At 36.4% G+C, this 19,464-nt stretch overlaps 2 protein-coding genes, 1 long non-coding RNA gene and 1 pseudogene across 3 annotated transcripts; 3 read left to right on the top strand and 1 right to left on the bottom strand.

Moving 5' to 3' along the window:
• Nucleotides 1–508: 508 nt before the first annotated feature.
• On the top strand, nucleotides 509–3,105 carry LOC142553585 (dnaJ protein homolog; annotated as a pseudogene).
• A 2,650-nt stretch (nucleotides 3,106–5,755) lies between these two features.
• Nucleotides 5,756–8,875, top strand: LOC142553583 (dnaJ protein homolog ANJ1-like). The gene is made up of 6 exons (XM_075663929.1): nucleotides 5,756–6,075; nucleotides 7,083–7,248; nucleotides 7,346–7,487; nucleotides 7,603–7,879; nucleotides 7,981–8,179; nucleotides 8,278–8,875. The coding sequence occupies exons 1-6, from the start codon at nucleotides 5,926–5,928 to the stop codon at nucleotides 8,595–8,597; spliced, it is 1,254 nt and encodes a 417-aa protein (XP_075520044.1). The 5' UTR covers nucleotides 5,756–5,925; the 3' UTR covers nucleotides 8,598–8,875.
• On the bottom strand, nucleotides 8,539–9,582 carry LOC142553584 (uncharacterized). Its single transcript, XR_012821962.1, has 2 exons — nucleotides 9,284–9,582; nucleotides 8,539–8,923 (listed from the first exon to the last, which is right to left on the bottom strand). It is a non-coding gene; the product is annotated as an uncharacterized LOC142553584 (long non-coding RNA).
• An 8,104-nt stretch (nucleotides 9,583–17,686) lies between these two features.
• Nucleotides 17,687–19,172, top strand: LOC142554505 (E3 ubiquitin-protein ligase PUB23-like). Its single transcript, XM_075665174.1, has one exon. The coding sequence runs from the start codon at nucleotides 17,889–17,891 to the stop codon at nucleotides 19,092–19,094; it is 1,206 nt and encodes a 401-aa protein (XP_075521289.1). The 5' UTR covers nucleotides 17,687–17,888; the 3' UTR covers nucleotides 19,095–19,172.
• Nucleotides 19,173–19,464: the final 292 nt, after the last annotated feature.

The raw sequence follows: 19,464 nt of genomic DNA, 5'->3' as shown, positions 1-19,464 counted from the left end.
AATTAATACATATTTATAATAATTAAAACAAAAAAAAATTTAAAAAAATAAGTACTTTGGTGAAGAGGAGAATTTGGAGCAGAAGTGGAGGTTGCTCTATCTTGGTCAAAATAGCGCAACTTGACCACAACAACACGGCCTCCATTGAAGCCCATCTTTGCACCGTAAGAGATGCCCTTACAAATAAGACTAGATGACCTCAAATAACTTTGATTTCAACTTTGGAAGCAACCTAGTGTCGTGTGTACATGCCACACGTTTTCTAGAAATAATAAAAGTCGTTAAAAACGTGGTCACTTCAATAAATTTATCAAAAAATCATCCGTTGAAACATCTACACCGTTGATTTTAATCGACCGACATCCTACTTTCCCACTAAACCAAGATTAAATTATTAATTTAAAAGAGAGCGCAAAAAGAGAGAACCCGCCAGTCTAAATTCAATGGCTAGGATCTGTTTGTTTCTCAATATTCACCGTGGAAAAACAACTATATATAAAGCCATAAGCATCTGCCCTACTTCGAAAAATTCAGTTGGCAGCCTCTTTGTTTCCTACCTCCGAAGAAATCAATTCTGTTTCTCGATTTGGTTGCTTATTAGGTTAATTGATTCGATACTAGGTGTGTTTGATTGAGATCAAGGATGTTTGGGAGGGCGCCGAAGAAAAGTGACAATTCGAGGTATTATGAGATCCTCGGGGTGCCGAAAACCGCGTCGCCTGATGATTTGAAGAAGGCTTATAAAAAAGCAGCTATTAAAAATCATCCCGATAAGGGAGGTGATCCCGAGAAGGTAATTACACTGAATTCCTTTCGTTGATTTAGATTTTTGCTCGTAAATTGGGTTAAAAATTGACACGGTGGATTGATACATGATTTCAATATGTCCGCGATTGTTGTACTTTATTGATTGTTTGATGATTCTTAATGGGCAGACGCGATCTCTGAGTGATGAAAGTTTTTTAATTTTTATATTTGGCGTTGATGGGCTTTGGATCTCAAACATGGTAGTTTACAAGTTTGGCAGTTGTTTAATGCCTAGTATAACTTAACATTTGTGAATAATGATTGATATTGAGCGATTTGTTTTATCGCAACTGTGACGCACAATAGCATCTTCACATCAGGACAAGTGAATGTGATGTCGACCAATAAGTGTTTTTCTTTTTGGGTTTTTGCCTTTGCATTGACAGGTTGTGTAATGGATCTATTAGCTGTGCGGTATTTAGCTTGTGATTGTGGGAAATTTTTGTGATAGAGCTTTCTCTTGGTTAATATGCTGTGTGTTTCTGTCGTAACTTTGTCCGCGAGCTGTTTTTTATTATTGTTATTTTTCGCTCAGAGTTGAATCCTAATGAAATGGGTTTTATGATGCAGTTCAAGGAGCTTGCCCATGCTTATGAGGTGCTCAGTGATCCTGAAAAACGTGATTTATACGATCAGTATGGTGAGGATGCGCTTAAAGAAGGATTGGGAGGCGGTGGTGGCATGCACGACCCATTTGATATCTTCTCATCCTTCTTCGGTGGGAGCCCGTTTGGAGGTCTGGGACATTTTCAGTACACATTGATTTCACAATTGCGTTTTTGCTTTATTTGGTTGCTTATTTTTTTTAAATGCTTGTGTCGGTGGTACCAGGGGGTGGTAGCAGCAGAGGTCGAAGACAAAGGAGGGGTGAGGATGTAGTACATCCGTTGAAGGTGTCTCTCGAGGAGCTGTATGCTGGAACAAGTAAAAAGCTTTCACTATCCCGTAATGTACTATGCTCGAAATGTAATGGGTATGGATTCACACTCTTTTTTTTTGCGCTGAGTGTGTTGCTGTGGAATTTTGTTGGTTGCACATTTACTTCTTTCTATCTTGTTTTTAAACTTACCTGTTAATCTTCAAATTCTGCAGGAAAGGATCAAAATCAGGAGCTTCAATGAAGTGCACAGGGTGTCAAGGATCTGGTATGAAGGTCACAATTAGGCAGCTTGGGCCTGGAATGATTCAGCAAATGCAGCATCCTTGCAATGAATGCAAAGGCACTGGAGAGTCTATTAATGATAGAGATCGTTGCCCCCAGTGCAAAGGTGAGAAGGTTGTTCAGGAGAAGAAGGTCTTGGAAGTCCATGTTGAAAAGGGCATGCAGAACGGACAGAAAGTGACATTCCCAGGAGAAGCTGATGAGGCGGTATGTTGGCATATCCTTCTGTGTTCTTTAGTAGTATTAATTAATATGCTTGCTGAATTTTGCAGAATTAACATGTTCTCAAATTTGTGTTTCTATTGCAGCCTGACACAGTCACTGGAGACATAGTATTTGTACTTCAGCAGAAAGAACATCCTAAATTCAAGAGGAAAAGTGACGACCTTTTTGTGGATCACACACTTTCCCTGACTGAGGCATTGTGTGGATTCCAATTTGTATTAACTCACTTAGACAGTAGACAGCTACTTATCAAATCACAACCTGGGGAGGTCTTGAAGCCAGGTAACACGTTTAGTTTTAAGCTCTGGATCACGAACAATCAATGTACTAGTTTATACGCATCACTCACATGTTTCTCTTTGTGCATAATCTTCTTGCAGGTTCTTACAAGGCCATTAACGATGAAGGAATGCCAATGTATCAAAGACCATTCATGAAGGGTAAACTGTATATTCATTTCGACGTTGAGTTCCCAGATACGCTAATTCCAGATCAAGTTCAGGCCTTGGAGAAAATTCTTCCTCCCAAGCCTGTTTCACAGCTGACAGACATGGAAATCGATGAGTGCGAGGAGACTACTCTGCTTGATGTCAACATTGAGGAAGAAATGAGAAGGAAACAGGCTCAGCAGCAAGAAGCTTACGATGAAGATGATGATATGCATGGAGGAGCCCAAAGAGTACAATGTGCTCAGCAATAATGATTCAGAGGGGGCAGAGAGATGATCGTCTGAATTAGAGGTGTTGCAAATGTTATCGGAGTAGTTTTTATTTATTGAAACTATGTCTGGCCCCAAGGATTGTGATCTTTATGACTGCATAATTCTGTCATTTTCTACATAATCCCGTACCGTGGATTTGTTTTTCATGCACGGAGAACCATGTTTAATGTGATTGACATAATTACGTAAATTTCTAGAGTGGCTTGCTCAGGTACTCCGACGTATTCATCATCTGAACTCAACTTTATTATCCGAGGATTGAATTCATTAGGCGTAAAAACATGCGCAGTCTAATGTACGTTCCCCGACATGAGTATATTAATTTTTTGTTTGTTGGCTAAATTTTACTATTAAAAAATATGACAAAAATCCGATGGGTGTATACTATGTTGATATTTTACTCTTAATTTACATATCTTCTAATTCAATTGTGTTATTATTATTATTATTAATGTTAATCTTGCAAATAATAATACACATTTTAACATATTATTATCTTAAATTTGACATATACTTGTATGAAATTTTGAGATGTGAATGAATGATTTATTTTTTATTTGTTAAGTATCTTAAAAGGTTAAATTTGTTTATATTATTTTTACGCCTTACTTTTTCTAAATAAAAGTTATTTACAAGAATAGTGAACGTTCCACATGGGTTGCTTTTGGGGCCAATTTTCAGACACATTGAAATGGGTTCGAAATAGCAGTCCGAGTAGAACAATCCATGTAATAATAGCAAGTCGAGCACGAAATCGATCAGTAAATGAGAGTTACTTCCTTAAATGCACGCAATTATTCATAGCAAAGCTTTTCCTAAGATAGATTGACAGTCTACCGTAATAATAATTTTATTTGAAATCTATTATAATTTATATAACTAATACGTAATATATGAATCTAGACGAGCACGAAATCGATCAGTAAATGCATGCAGTTATTCATAGCAAAGTTCTTCATAAGATAGATTGATAGTCGACCGCAATAATAATATCATTTAAAATTCATTATAATATATATATCTAACATGTAATAGGCAAAAACTTGTGTTAGACAGTTTCACATGTCATATTTTGTGGGACAGATATCTTATTTGGATCATCATGAAAAAATATTATTTTTATGTTAAGAATATTATTTTTTATCGTGAATATTGGTAGGATTGATCCGTCTCACAGATAAAGATTCGTGAGACTGTCTCACAAGAGATCTACTCTATGTAATATATGAATCTAGAATTTGACATATTATTTTAGAGTAGGTTTCTTGTGAGACGGTTTCACGAATCTTTATCTGAGACAGATCAACCCTATCGATATTCACAATAAAAAATAATACTCTTAGTATAAAAAAATATTATTTTTTCATGGATTACCCAAATATAAGATCCGTCTCACAAAATACGACCCTTGATATTGTCTCATACGAGTAATTCTTAATCATAAAATATAATCGAATATAGATGACGTGGCAAAAACATCTCACTTAGACCACCCGCATTGGTGGGTGTTATAACACCCACCACCTCATAAAAAATCGTAGGGTCCACATGCCACATACACATTACATTAACACATCTATTCTCCCACATTCATTTTAACATTCACACTCATTATTTGTAAGTCCCGCTGTCCACTCATTTATCTTACTCTTATTTTAAATTAAATAAATTCAATTTCAAATTTTTTAATAAATTTAAATTATTATTATTTTATATTAATAATAACATGTTTTTATATATTTAATACATAAACTAATTTAATTTTACGAGTGTCACTTATTTAAAATTAAAAATTTATTATAAACCTAAAATAAAACGGTACGACATATAATAATAAATAACACTTGCATAAAAATAAAAGAAAATAAATTAAACTTAAGAGAAGATGCAAAATACTAATTCAAGGATTGTTGTTGTATTGTGACCAAATATGTTCAACTAAGTCGGCACGAAGTTGGTGATGCACATGAGTGTCACGTATTTCGGAATTTGTTCGGAGATATTCATGAAATCCTCGGTTTGAGCCATGGACGGGTTGTGCGGGTTCGTCACCTTCATCGTTGTATCAATTTGTCACGTGAACCCCTTCATCTTCGACAATCATGTTATGTAAAATAGTGCATGCTAACATAATATATTTTAACTTTTTTCTGCATCAATAACGAGCTGGACCTCTTGTAAACTGGCCTTTTCAACCAACTGGGCAATTTTTCCATTCCCAGTGCATGCAATCAAGACTGCCCAACATTCCAGGAAACCCGTGCCTTTCATCATACATTTGAAAAAGGCGTTGAACATCATCAGCGTTTCACAATCTAATTAATGATAATGGACAATATCCAACTGGCGAATAATAATGACATAGTTTGTGGAAATCCGTCGCAAATAGCGACAGTTTTTTCAAAACCGTCGCTAAATGTCCAATTTTATTAAAAAAATAACCGGACAGAGGGGCGTTCATAAAATATAAAATATAATTAAAATAATTCAAAATACATGGGGCCCGCGTATCAGCAAATCAGCGACGGATTCTGAAAAACTCAAACACCGTCGCTAATTGTCCAATTTTTTTAAAAAATAAACTGACACACCCTATCCTCATGTGAGAGTGGAGTGTTAAATGGGTCGTGGGTGCCCTTACAGTACAAAGACGTCGGTTCTAATCTCACGTTATTCGAAATTAGATCTCACCACCCCACTGGGTACTTGTAAATTTTACTAAAATTAATTAAAAGGGAAAGCGGAAAGAAACAGATGGAGAATTCTAGATCCTTCTACCAAAGCAACCCGCCAGTTTAAAGTTCAACGGCCTGGATCCGTTTGTTTCTCAATCTCCACCGTGGGAAAGCACTATCTAGTATATATATATACATAAAGCCACATACATCTACCCTATCAAGAAAAATTCAGTTAGCAGCCTCTTTGTTTCCGAAGAACTAAATTCTGTTTCTCGTTCTGGTTGCTTATTAGGTCAATCGACTCGATACAAGCTGTGTTTGCTTGATAAAGGATGTTTGGGAGGGCGCCGAAGAAAAGTGACAATTCGAGGTATTATGAGATTCTCGGGTTGCCCAAAACCGCGTCGCCTGATGATTTGAAGAAGGCGTATAAAAAAGCAGCTATTAAAAATCATCCTGATAAGGGAGGTGATCCCGAGAAGGTAATTACACTGAATTCCTTTCGTTGATCTAGATTTTTGCTGGTAAATTGGGTTAAAAATTTACGCTGTGGATTCATGTATGATTTCAATATGTACGCGATTGTTGTACTTCTTTGATTATTTGCCGATTCTTAATGGGCAGACGTGATCTCTGAGCGATGAATGTTTTTTCTTTGGCGTTGATGGGCTTTGGATCTTTAATATTGTAGTTTACAGATTTGACAGTTGTTATTTAATGCCTCTTCAAACTTAAGATTGTTTGTGAAGAATGGTGGATATTGAGCGATTTGTTTGACAATTTTTCTTTTTCGAATTCAATATCTGACATTTGTAACCATCGAAGTACAAACCAATTTATTAGCATATAAAGGCACTTTCAACATCCCATTAATCTCAATATCGATTTTGGGACCCTTGGACGACTTCGCACGACTAAAAAATATTCAAATTGGGTGAAATTGAATTTCAAGAAATACATTTCATCAGATTGTTGTACGTGTATAGAAGCATGAATTGAATGTTTTTAAACCACAACATGGTGTGTTTTCGATATATAAAATCTTATCCAAGAAAAATATTTGAACGAAAATGACACAAAATCAATGAATTTCATACCTCTATTAATGCTGAAGTCCTACATGAATTCCTGGGGTTGTTGTGAGATTTATATATCGAAATCTTTCCAATTGAATTGGCTATTAAGTACGAACAGTTTGTTTGCAGTTATCGCAACTGTAACACACAATGCATCTTCACATCAGGACTAGCGAATGTGATTGTTGGCCTAAAAGTGTTTTTCTTTTTGAGTTTTTGCCTTTGCATTGACAGGCTGTGTATTGAATCTATTAGCTGATCGGTATTTAGCTTGTTATTGTGGGAAATATTGTGATAGAGCTGTCTCTTGGTTGGCATGTTGTATTGTTGTTAAAATTGTCTGGGAGCTGTTTTTTATTATTGTTATTATTCGCTCAGAATTGAATCCTAATGAAATGGGTTTTACGTTGCAGTTCAAGGAGCTTGCCCATGCTTATGAGGTGCTCAGTGATCCTGAAAAACGTGATATATACGATCAGTATGGTGAGGATGCACTTAAAGAAGGAATGGGAGGCGGTGGTGGCATGCACGACCCATTTGATATATTCTCATCCTTCTTCGGTGGGAGCCCGTTTGGAGGTCTGGGACATTTTCAGTACACATTGATCTCACACTTGCGTTTTTGCTTTATTTGGTTGCTCATCTTTTTTCTAAATGCTTATGTTGTTGGTACCAGGGGGTGGTAGCTCCAGAGGTCGAAGGCAAAGGAGGGGTGAGGATGTAGTACATCCGTTGAAGGTGTCTCTTGAGGAGCTGTATGCGGGAACAACTAAGAAGCTTTCACTATCCCGTAATGTACTATGCTCGAAATGTAATGGGTAGGGATTCACCTTTTTTGTGCTCGTGTCCGTTGCTGTGGAATTTTTGTTGGTCGCACAGTTTACTTTTTTTATCTTGTTTTTAAGCTTACCTGTTGATCTTTAATTCCTGCAGCAAAGGATCAAAATCAGGAGCTTCAATGAAGTGCACAGGTTGTCAAGGATCTGGTATGAAGGTCACAATTAGGCAGCTTGGGCCTGGAATGATCCAGCAAATGCAGCATCCTTGCAATGAATGCAAAGGATCTGGAGAGTCTATTAATGATAAAGATCGTTGCCCCCAGTGCAAAGGTGAGAAGGTTGTTCAGGAGAAGAAGGTCTTGGAAGTCCATGTTGAAAAGGGCATGCAGAACGGACAGAAAGTGACATTCCCAGGAGAAGCTGATGAGGCTGTATGTTGGCATATCCTTCTGTGTTCTTTAGTAGTATTAGTTAATATGCTTGCTGAATTTTGCAGAATCAACATGTTCTCAAATTTGTGATTCTATTGCAGCCTGACACGGTCACTGGAGACATAGTGTTTGTACTCCAACAGAAGGAGCATCCTAAATTCAAGAGAAAGAGTGATGAGCTTTTTGTGGATCATACGCTTTCCCTGACTGAGGCATTGTGTGGATTCCAATTTGTATTAACTCACTTGGACGGTAGACAGCTACTTATTAAATCACAACCTGGGGAGGTCATGAAGCCAGGTAAACGTATTTATTATAAGCTCTGGTTCACGAACTATCAGCGTACTAGTTTAATAGCACTACTCACACGCTTCTCTTTGTGCATGATATTCTTGCAGGTTCTTACAAGGCCATCAATGATGAAGGAATGCCAATGTATCAAAGGCCATTCATGAAGGGTAAACTGTATATTCATTTCGACGTTGAGTTCCCAGATACACTAATTCCAGATCAAGTTCAGGCCTTGGAGAAAATTCTTCCTCCCAAACCTCTTTCACAGCTGACAGACATGGAAATCGATGAATGCGAGGAGACAACTCTGCATGATGTCAACATTGAGGAAGAAATGAGAAGGAAGCAGGTTCAGCAGCAGGAAGCTCATGATGAAGATGATGATACGCATGGAGGAGCCCAAAGAGTGCAATGTGCTCAGCAGTAATGATTCAGTGGGGATGCAGAGATGATCTTCTGAATTAGAAGAATGTTATCGCAGAAGTTTTTGTTTCTTGAAACTATGTCCGACCTGATGATTGTGACCTTTTATGACTACATAATTCTATCATTTTCTCTATGAGTGCCTGGTGTTTAGTTTTAGCTTTTTGCAGTGTACAATATGCCTCGTTGCCCCTTCTGTTGATTTGTTTGGCAAGTATGGAGAACCATGTTTACCCGTGACTGACATCGTTACGTAAATTTCTTGAGTAGTTTGCTCAGGTACTCCAATGTTCTTATCATTTGAACTCAACTTTAATATGGACTAGTGGACTATGCACGAGTTGTGCGCTTATATAATATTTTTTATAATTTAATTGATTTATATTTAAATAAGGATCAAAATATTATTATAAAAAATAGCAAATAACTATATTTTAATTTTGATATATAAATTAAAAAATAAATTGAAAAATAAAAGAATAAAAAAATAATCTCAATAAAAATTGAATTTATAACATAAACTCAATAAAACGATTTTATCTGTTGAATTACATATAATTTGTATTAAAATTTTAACATTTTATTAATATATAATATATAATTATTAAAACAGACTATGATATTAAAGTTAGTTATTCTAAGTATATTAAATTTAATAAAATAATAAAATAGATAGTATAGATTTAAGACGTTATGCGTGAAAACAAGCGTAGAACCTGCGGCTCTTTGTCTATCAACGTGTTAAATGGTTGTGTGTTCCACAACATTTAGTGGCAGAAGGATGAATGCCACATCATTATAGGTTAAAGGACTGTTAACTTGCGAGAGGGAGAGCGCCATTTTAGGAAAATATCGAATTAGTCTTTAGTTGACCCCCTGTAAAGAACTTAGAAATTCGATAAAATTCAATGGATCTAATTATTGGCAAAATAGAACTAATAAAATAAACAAATATTTAACAAAACGAGGAGGATCATCACATCCTGATTAAATCTCTGAAGAATACGACCACACAAATGATCAAAGATCATAAATGTTCGTTCTTTCAAAATTTGCAAAACTAAATGTCACTCAGCCCGTGTAGAATATTCTTCTAATGTCATTGATATCTCCATAAGGATCCGGGTCATGAATGACCCGGGTTATTATTTGGATAGTCCAGATTATAGCCAATATGTCGGATATTTTTCCTCACTAGCCGGACATTTCTTATCTTTCTGAGTAATCAATAGTCTGGGCCCTCATATAAGCACCCGGGTACTTACAACCGGGCCACCTCGAGAATTTTGCCACACTCGATTGTGATTGATGCAAGCTGTCTAATCTGTCAGAGCAACATGGGTTTGGAGTGTTCTAAAAGTCATTAGAACCTATAGTATGGGCGGCCGACTTGCCATACATAGTAGGTGGCACTGGAAACGGGGTACCTACCCCATTTTTCTACTATAAATAGCAGTTATTAATGTAATTTACAAATTCTGAAATATTTGAACTCTAAAGCATTTACATATATTCTCCCATATATTCGCTGGTGTTCATCTTCAACCTGCTGACTTAAGCATCGGAGTGGTTACGCCGGACACTCCTCCGACGCCCATTCACGAATTACTTTCTTGTTTGCAGTTGTTATCGAAGCCAATATCTCCACTCAAATCCCTAAACACTAAATTATTGATTTGATCCGGTAGAGCCTCTTACCCGACTCATCCATTTCACTATCACGTCATTGGCGCATGTTTTTACATTCTTGCGTGCTTTGTACATCCCGTAGCAATAGGCGAATTATAAACCAGTAGAGCCTTAAATTCGCATCAAGATGAGGGATATAATTTGAACAGCAAGAAGAGGTTGGCAGTGTATCATGATTTCCAGCAGAACCAAGAAAGCCAGCATCAGAAATCTGTATTTAAGGGATCGTATAAATTATTCTGATTGTCTCTTTTGGACAGTTCTATAACGATCGTGCACTTAGAATCTTTTGAAAACTATATTTGGAATCAAGTTTTCATCCAGCAAAATGGTTCTTGAACTCAAGGAGACTAGATAAACAGGTGGATCACAGAAGAAATGCAAATATTCCTACATCATGATATGGTTCATCAGATCCTAAGTGTGAACCGCAACTTTATATAGACAAAGATCAATCGTTTGAAATGTAAGTGAAAGAAAACAATATTGCAAGTGTAAATCGTATGGTTGATTAATACAGTAGAAGGTTACATACAAGGGGCAGATAAACTTTAAGAACTAACCAATGGTTATCTGCAGCCTTGTTCGCCAATTTAACGGAGTCTTGAGGGGATTTAAATATGAGGGAAAGAACAGTTATGCATTATGTCATTTGTCATCTCGTTTGTTGAGAATACTAGCAGTGGCTAGGGGAACAATTTCATTGCTTGTACAGAGATTCATCTCAGGGAAATACTTCATTTTATTTCAATCAATACAATATCATATATTACAGCACTATTGTTTGAGTGTGTCCTCTTATTTTGTGGCTATTGAAACAGTGAGCTCAGACACATACAGATGCCCTAAACATGGAGATGAAAGGTCAAAGACAAATACCGGATTCGGAATATTCTTATGAGAAAGGATGTGATTGATTATGACTTATCCCATTATTTAGAAAATCAGAACTCAAGAAATATTAAGAAATAAACCTTAGCCAGATTAATACCTCTTATAACCGGTGGAATACCCACTAAGCGCAACTATGTGGCGATATATTCAAGCCGTTAGTTTACATGTTCAATGAGCTAACTTGTGGTTTTGGTTTTTATTGATTTTTATATACAACAATATTTATTTTCATAATATTTTATAATTTTATATTATTTTGACATTTACTTTATCTGTATTCATACAAGCTGCATAGATAAAGTAATTGAATATACAACAGATACCATGAGATATGCTCTCAAAGTAAGATTTTGGAACTTATTAGGAAGCGTGCTATATATTCTAAACCAGTTCATAGATGATTCAAATTCTAAAATAAGGATAAAAACTGCTCGAGCTCGATTCTAGCATCTGTGATGTAAACGTCGCGTTTTATTTGTAAGGGCACGAAGATGTCCATTCATGCACATAAGTGATCATTTGATGATGCACTCAACAAACATTTCTCGGATTTTTCAAGTGGTTATCACTTATCGAGTGTAAGAGTCTGTGGTTATGATTGTACAACATTAGTCATTTAACCCAGGACAACGTGAAGGCTCTACGTACTAGTATGGACTTTGATCCGTATACCGATTCGTTGAGGGTCATCAGGTGATAAGTTGGGTATATTTTCGAAATAAGTAGAAGCCAATGCATTATAGTTTGGGATTCACCACTCGCCTACGAATGAAGATATCTTATGTGATTTAATGAGCGAATACTACAAAGAATATATGGTCAGAGTAAGACATGTATTTTGGAAAGACGTTTTATCAGTTGCATATACCATGTCACTATTATTATTCAAAGATGTATCACATCGTTGTCGAATTCATTTGTAAATCTCGATATACCAATGGCTGCAAATTCGATCGGGATATATGATTTGAAAGGACATTATTGTACCTTAACCATAATTTAAGGTTTTTGCAGGTATTATTAGTGATACCCAGGAGATCATTGGACGATGCTGCTAGACGCTCTTACCATGACCCTAAGGGTGTAATCAGATTTGAGTTCTAACATTGTTGATCAAAGAGTTGATGAAAAGAATGAGACTAATTAGGGTAAGCCCAAATAGTAACAAATGTTTTCTAAATCACATTAAGTTGTGAACACACGACTAGCTGTATTCTTAAACAATTAATGCTCACACAAGCGTTGGATTCTATGTTCCTGTGAGATGTTCAATTCAATGAATTGAATTTGGCGATTGTGGAAGAGGGGGATGCGAGTCAAGGAATGTTATATCTCTATGAGTGTGCTTTCGGTCAACTTATTAGTTATGAGAAATCAGCCCTCTCTTTTAGCCCAGACACAAATCCATTGTTGATTGAGACATTCAAATCAATAGTGACCATCCTAGTGATTCAATGTCGTGAGCTGTACTTAGGACTGCTGACAGTTTCATTAAAGTGTAAACGGGAAATGCACTGGCGCTCTTGGGATTCCCTTTGGAAGCCTAAAGTGAGGGGGTTTGGGTTTCCGGAAGATGGACAAATTGATTCGAGCACTCCTAGCGAAACAAATCTGGCGTATCATCCTATATCTGGAGTCATTAGCAACTCGAGTTCTCAAGGGCCGTTACTTTAAATTTGGGAATGTCATGAATGCAGGACTGTGCAGCAATCCATCTTATATTTGGAGGTCACTCCTTTGGAGCAGAACCATTCTTTTGGCGAGTTGGGGATAGAAAATCCATACTTATTATTGAGGATAAATGGATACCTAGATTGTTTTCGAGAGTGGCAGCCCAATGGGGTATGGCAGAGGGATTCAAAGGTATGCTCATTGATCAGGGAGGGTTGCTGGAACCATGATCTGTTTTGAACTATTTCAATCCTTATGTGGCCGGATAAATACTGAAGATAGCTATAGATGTCCAACCTTCATGTGATACTAGTTTTTGGCACTTTGATAGTAAGGGACAATATTCTGTACGAGATGGATATCGGCTACAGAGGGGGTTATTCTCACCCCCTGAAAATTAGCGGAGCATGCACTTCATTGTTGGTGGTCTTGTTGGTACTCTGAATAACATGCAACAACGAATAACAGTAAGTCGAGGCAAGGATGTATCATCTGTCCGCAAGACGAATTGCCCGTATACTAGTGCTTTACGTTGGCGGAAAACGTCTCTAAGATACAACGACTTAATTCAGAAAGCGCAGCACAGCAGATTCTGGAAAGCAGTGAACAACAGTATGTTTGAACTTTCAAGGTTTGAAAAGAAAGCGGATGCAGCAAAATGAGGATGAAAAAAGTATGCAACGAATGTTTGTAGAGGACCATTTATAGAGTGAATGTCATAAGCCAAGGGACACACTTTTCTGCCCAGAAGACACACCTTTCTGCCAGAAGACATAAGCCATGGGACGCGTACACACCAGGGGACGCACTGGTTCTATGCCAAAGGACGTGCTTGAGACGCATTGGTTCGGACATGGGTCGCAAGCTAAGGACACATTGTTTGGTCTAAGAGACACTATTTCGAAAATAAAAAATTATTTTCTAAATGAATTTTGTCCAAAAAGATTAATATGGTCAAGAAATCGCACCGGGCCGGGCCGGACGCACGCGTGTGTTTTTCCGAGATCCAGCCTATCAGCGTCCTCTCCTTTTCCAAAAACTTCTGGTACCCCTTGGGGCCCAAACCCCTAGCTCAAACTTTGAGCTAATAAAGGAGAATTTATTTGACATATTTCCCAATGTAGGACAAGACTTCTCATGACACATTATTCAAAGCACATTATTCAAGATTCATTCACCTCTTATCTAACAGGTCCTTACTTTTAGAGTCTCGCCCTTCCACCTAAGGTTTGAATATTTGGGTGGAATGTGTCTCGAGATATCATCCCCACCAGTCAAAACCTGCATAACCACCATGTTCCGGTTAGTGGGGCTTGCTCTCTTTTCTATTTTGCTTTGGACTCACGCTTTATTCTATTGTACTGCCATCAAACATTTATGGAAGGACACTGGTTACTATCATGTATTGATGACAACATCAAAGACCAGTACATTGGATTTATGTGAATGGATGCAAGCACAAGTGTCGAAGGAAGAGTTTGAGAAATTCGCATTCTTTGCCTGGGCTATCTGGAAATAAAAACAGAAACTTCTACATGATAATGGCAGAAGTGCGATGGCAGAGAGTGTAGCTAGGAGCTCAGCGCTACTCTCGGACTTTCATGGAGTAAGATTGGTAGAGAAGCATGTCAACATAGTGCCTAAGCGCATGAGGGCCGAGAAGAGTTGGTATATTTCGACCAAATTCAAACCACGTACGTAATCTGAGATACGTTGTCAAGCTAACTAGCTAGAAGAAATGGATTCTTTTTTCTTCTCTTTTTTTAAAAATAGAAGATAATTATTATTTTCTTGAAACTAAGTTAAAGTTATATAATCGAAGTCAAAAGATACCCATATTCCAACGTACCAGGCTAGCTAGTACAACTCTTCGTTCTTGTAGTTTATTATTTTTTGCTCTAAATCATATTATATATTTAATTGATTGATAAATCTATATTATATTATTAAATTTGAGCACATTATGTTAACTAATTTTGGTATGTCAGTGTGACACTAAAATTTCTTTATGATTTTATCATTCATAATATTTGTTAGCTAACTTATGTTAACTAATTTTGGTATGTCAGTGTGACACTAAAATTTCTTTATGATTTTATCATTCATAATATTTGTTAGCTAATTTTGTTGGTGTGAGTTTATTAATAATTTTTGTGCAGCGCTTAACGATTTTTTCTCTGATTTATCTACCCGTTCAAATCATCTTACTAAATCTTTTTAATCATTAATATATAAGTATTATATTATAATAAAGTAAATTTTGTTTACATAAAAAAATTTAATATGACATACATAATGTGCCAGATACACTAGTTTAATTTATTCATGCTCATATAAGTATTAATATATAGAATTTAGTGTTGTCACTATATTTTAATTTAGCCTAAAGTTAGGTTGGACAAGTCCAAAATCTAATCAATCTCGGGAAGAATAATGAAGATTAGGGGTGTCAAAATAAGACACGATATATCAACCCGACACGGTTTAACCAGGAAAAAATCAGGTTTGGGTTTGGAGTTTTCGTGTTAGGATCAGATCGGATTGGACCCGATAACTGACCCGAAAAAAATGAGGTTGGATTGGGTTGGGTTGGGTTGGGTTGGTTGACCCGAAAATTTTATATATTTTTTAAAATATAATTAATAAATATTTTTTATATTTCATATATTGTATATTTGAAAAAATATTTATTATATATTTATATAATAAATTTTCATAATTTAATATTTATTTTGAACTTTTTTATTTTTTAAATAATTGTTTATTTGATTTAGTAAATATAATTTATTTTTCTACAATTAGACTTTCAAATTTAAATCATATATATGAAAGAGATTTTGTTATTATTTGTTTAAATTTAATTTTATTTAATTTTAATTAAAAATTTCAAAATCGGGTTATACGGGTTGATCGGGTTCAAGTTCGAGTTGAGAGTTATCAGATTGGCTCGGGTTCGGACTGGATTGGGTTCAGGTTGAGCAATTTTTGAAAAGTACTATTGCTCAACCCGATCCAACCCACCACATCCACCCGAATTGACACATCTGATGAAGACAACGTGAACATGAGAAAGCCCATTAGTGCAAAGTGTTTTCACACATCAGGAAGCGCGCAGATAAGACGAATCATCAGAAAATCGTGGATCATGGAAAAATAGGAAAACCGCATAGAATTTGGGAAGTAATAGGAGGAAAAACGGAGGACAACTCAATCGCTCAATAACAAATTCTCTGAATTCATCTTCAAGTAATTTATTTTTTTAGTCTAATTCCAAGCATTTTGACTTCTTTTCCATTCTAGATTATCAAATTTTATTATACTTTTATATTTTCTAAATTTTAACATATTATTATAAATACAAAATAACGTTGGAAGTTTGTTGTCTTCAATTTTTAGTATCGTTTCAATCAATTTGTTTTATTTTAATGCATATTAGTTTATGATATTAGAACTGATGATTGAATTTAAAATCTATATCATTTGAATATTTAGAACTTAAATTTTATTATTTTTCATATACGTTGATGTTTGCAGCAACTGGCACACCCACAACTCAGTAAATTGTGCAAACATTAGATCGAAGAATTTCACCGCGTGAACCCCGGCGAGAAACAATGCCGAGGAGTCGGCCCATGCATCGGCATGTGATGGCACGCTCTCGAGCTTTGAAAAACCCAGATTTATTAGTTTTTTATTAAAAAAAAATACTGGAAATACGTCCCTTAATTTAATTACAAAGTCAACGAAGGGGTTAAACACTAAATACTCATTCCGAGAAATATAGCACCGACGTCTTGTCGTCTACCCCCATATTTATTATTGCTAACACATCTACCAAATTATACACCATATGTGTAACAATAATATATCAGTAATTACAAAAAGAAGTTGACATTTCAACATTTGGGTACCTTTCAAGAAAAATAAGCATGTTAATATCATAACTTCTATAACTTTATGTAGAGTATGGTATTTTTAAAATAATAATCAATGATTTTAATTTATTTTTAATTATATTAATTACATAGTTTAAGTGAAAATAAAGTTATTATGTATGTTTGAACATAATTGGTGTTAAGATTGAAACTTGAACCTAACTCAACCCCAAAAGCTAGCTCAAGAGAGGAGGATTGTCCAAGTCCATATATGTAACTCCCATGTATATTATCCAATCGATGTGAAACAACTAACACACCCTCCTCACGCCCAGGAATGAACATTTGGAGCGTGAAGTTTACAAATGACTCAATTATGGGCAGAATGAGTGACCCAACTATGGGCAGTCCAACACATAACGGTGGAACCTGAGCTCTGATACCCTTTTACGATTGGAACTTAAACCCAGCTCAACCCTAACAGCTAACTCAAGAGTAGATGATTGTTGGTTTTTATGCATTGTTTTACTTTCCAAAAATTATCATTTTTCTCATCAGAATAAGATCAGTTTCGATAGTTACTAGTTAGTATAATTTATAGGTTCAATTAAAAAGTTGTGATTTAATTTTCAAAATAATCATGCTTATCATTTTCTTTTTAAAACTTAAGTTTGAGATTAATTTCAAAATCTTGCATTTGAAGCCCAGGTGATGAAAAAACGTACAGTAATAATTTTAAGTTTGAGACGAGATTTAAATTGAAGAAGTAGTTTATCTTTCCACAACTTGAAAAAAAAAACTCATAAATATGAAAAAGTCTTGTCGCATTTAAAGTTTTGAGTTTTTCAAAAACCTTGGAAAAAGTCAGCCTATCAACTCTCGTTTGCCTGTCCTTTCTTTGAATATCGATGTATATATCTGACTTGCTCAGCTCTTAATTACCAAATTAGTTCAGCAACTTGCATTGATCCCTTCTTCTTTCATCATACATAGATATATATAAAAACCTTATCTTCCCCAATCCCCACACAATCGTTTACCGAATTCTCAGACCACTCCATTATATATATGTTGAAATTTATCTAGCTGGATCTGTATATCTTCATTTACCACCGATTTGTTATCTTTCGTTCGATTTGCCATCTGCAGAAGTTTTCATATAATTAATGGAAGAAGCACAGGAAATCGAGATCCCTTGTTATTTTGTATGTCCAATATCGATGCAGCTGATGAAAGATCCAGTCACGGTCTCCACCGGAATAACCTACGACAGAGAAAGCATCGAAAAATGGCTGTTTCAGTGCAAGAATTCCACCTGCCCAGTCACGAAGCAGGACCTTTCGAGCACGGATCTCATCCCGAATCATACTCTCCGGCGACTTATGCAGGAATGGTGCACTTTCAATGCATATGAAAGAATCCCAACGCCAAAGGCCCCAGTTGAAAAATCCCAGATTCTGAAACTCCTCCAGGAAGCCAAGGCTTCACCGAAATCCCAGATCAATTGCCTGCACGGGCTCCGATCCATTGCGCACAGGGACGAGAGCAGCAGAAACCATCTGCAGCATGCTGCTGGGGCAGTTGAATTTCTTGTAATAGTTGCGAGTAAGAACGAAGATGCGATGAATAAGAGTGAAGCGTTGAGTATTCTTCATCAGATTCAGTTATCGGAATCGGATTCTAAGAAATTTTTATCAGATAATGGTGGGTTTTTGGAGTCACTAATGCAAGTAATGGAGAGCGGGGATTGCCAATCCCGAGCACACGCCGTAATGCTATTGAAATCTGCATTCTACGTGGCGGATCCCAAACATCTGATTGGATCCAAACCCGAGATTTACAAACAAATAGTCCATATTTTACGGGACAATATCTCTCAGCAAGCCACAAAAACGGCATTGAAGCTGCTAGTGGAGCTGTGTCCATGGGGGAGAAACCGGATCAAAGCGGTGGAGAACGGCGCTGTGTCAGCCCTCGTCGAATTGCTTCTTGGAACTGAAGAAAGACGAGCTTGCGAGCTAGTGCTAACAGTGTTGGATCAGCTTTGTGGCTGCGCCGAGGGCCGAGCTGAGCTGCTGGCACACGGAGCAGGCTTGGCTATAGTATCCAAGAAAATCCTCAGGGTTTCCAACGTGGCGAGCGAGAGGGCAGTGAGAATCATCTGTTCGATCACGAAACATTCCTCAAATTCCAGGATTCTTAATGAAATGATGCAGATTGGGGTGGTTTCAAAGCTCTGTTTGGTGCTGCAGGTGGAGAGCAGTCACAAGACGAAAGAAAGAGCTAAAGAAATTCTTCGGTTGCATTCTAGGGTTTGGAAGGATTCTTCATTCATCCCACCTCATTTGCTATCTTCTTATCCATTACCATAGATGATTTTTATGTGTGTTTGAATGATTTGGTTTGATCTGAATTTGAAATGAAAATAATTTGTATATAATTTAAATGATTTTTTTTATTATTGAGTTAGCGTTTTCTATTAACAGTTATTATTGTTGAAATTTTGATGCTTAATGAATGAAAATTAAGCAAGTAAATCAATGTGTTTGATTGAAAAAATTCGAAACGAAGCTTAATGAACGAATATTAAGTTCGGTAGTTCTGAATTAAACTCGGAATGAGTTCATCAAATGTTGAAAGAACTTAAAAATAGTAGTAGGAACATGTAAGGGACGAAAACGAAAACAAAAAGCGGCATGAACAGTAGCAGGCGGTTCACCCGCGCGCGCCTGCCGAGAGCTC

This window comes from Primulina tabacum, chromosome 8 (genome assembly GCF_025594145.1).
Source record: "Primulina tabacum isolate GXHZ01 chromosome 8, ASM2559414v2, whole genome shotgun sequence".
In the NCBI taxonomy this organism is placed as follows: Eukaryota; Viridiplantae; Streptophyta; class Magnoliopsida; order Lamiales; family Gesneriaceae; genus Primulina; species Primulina tabacum.
This window is presented reverse-complemented; position numbering and strand designations above follow the sequence as displayed.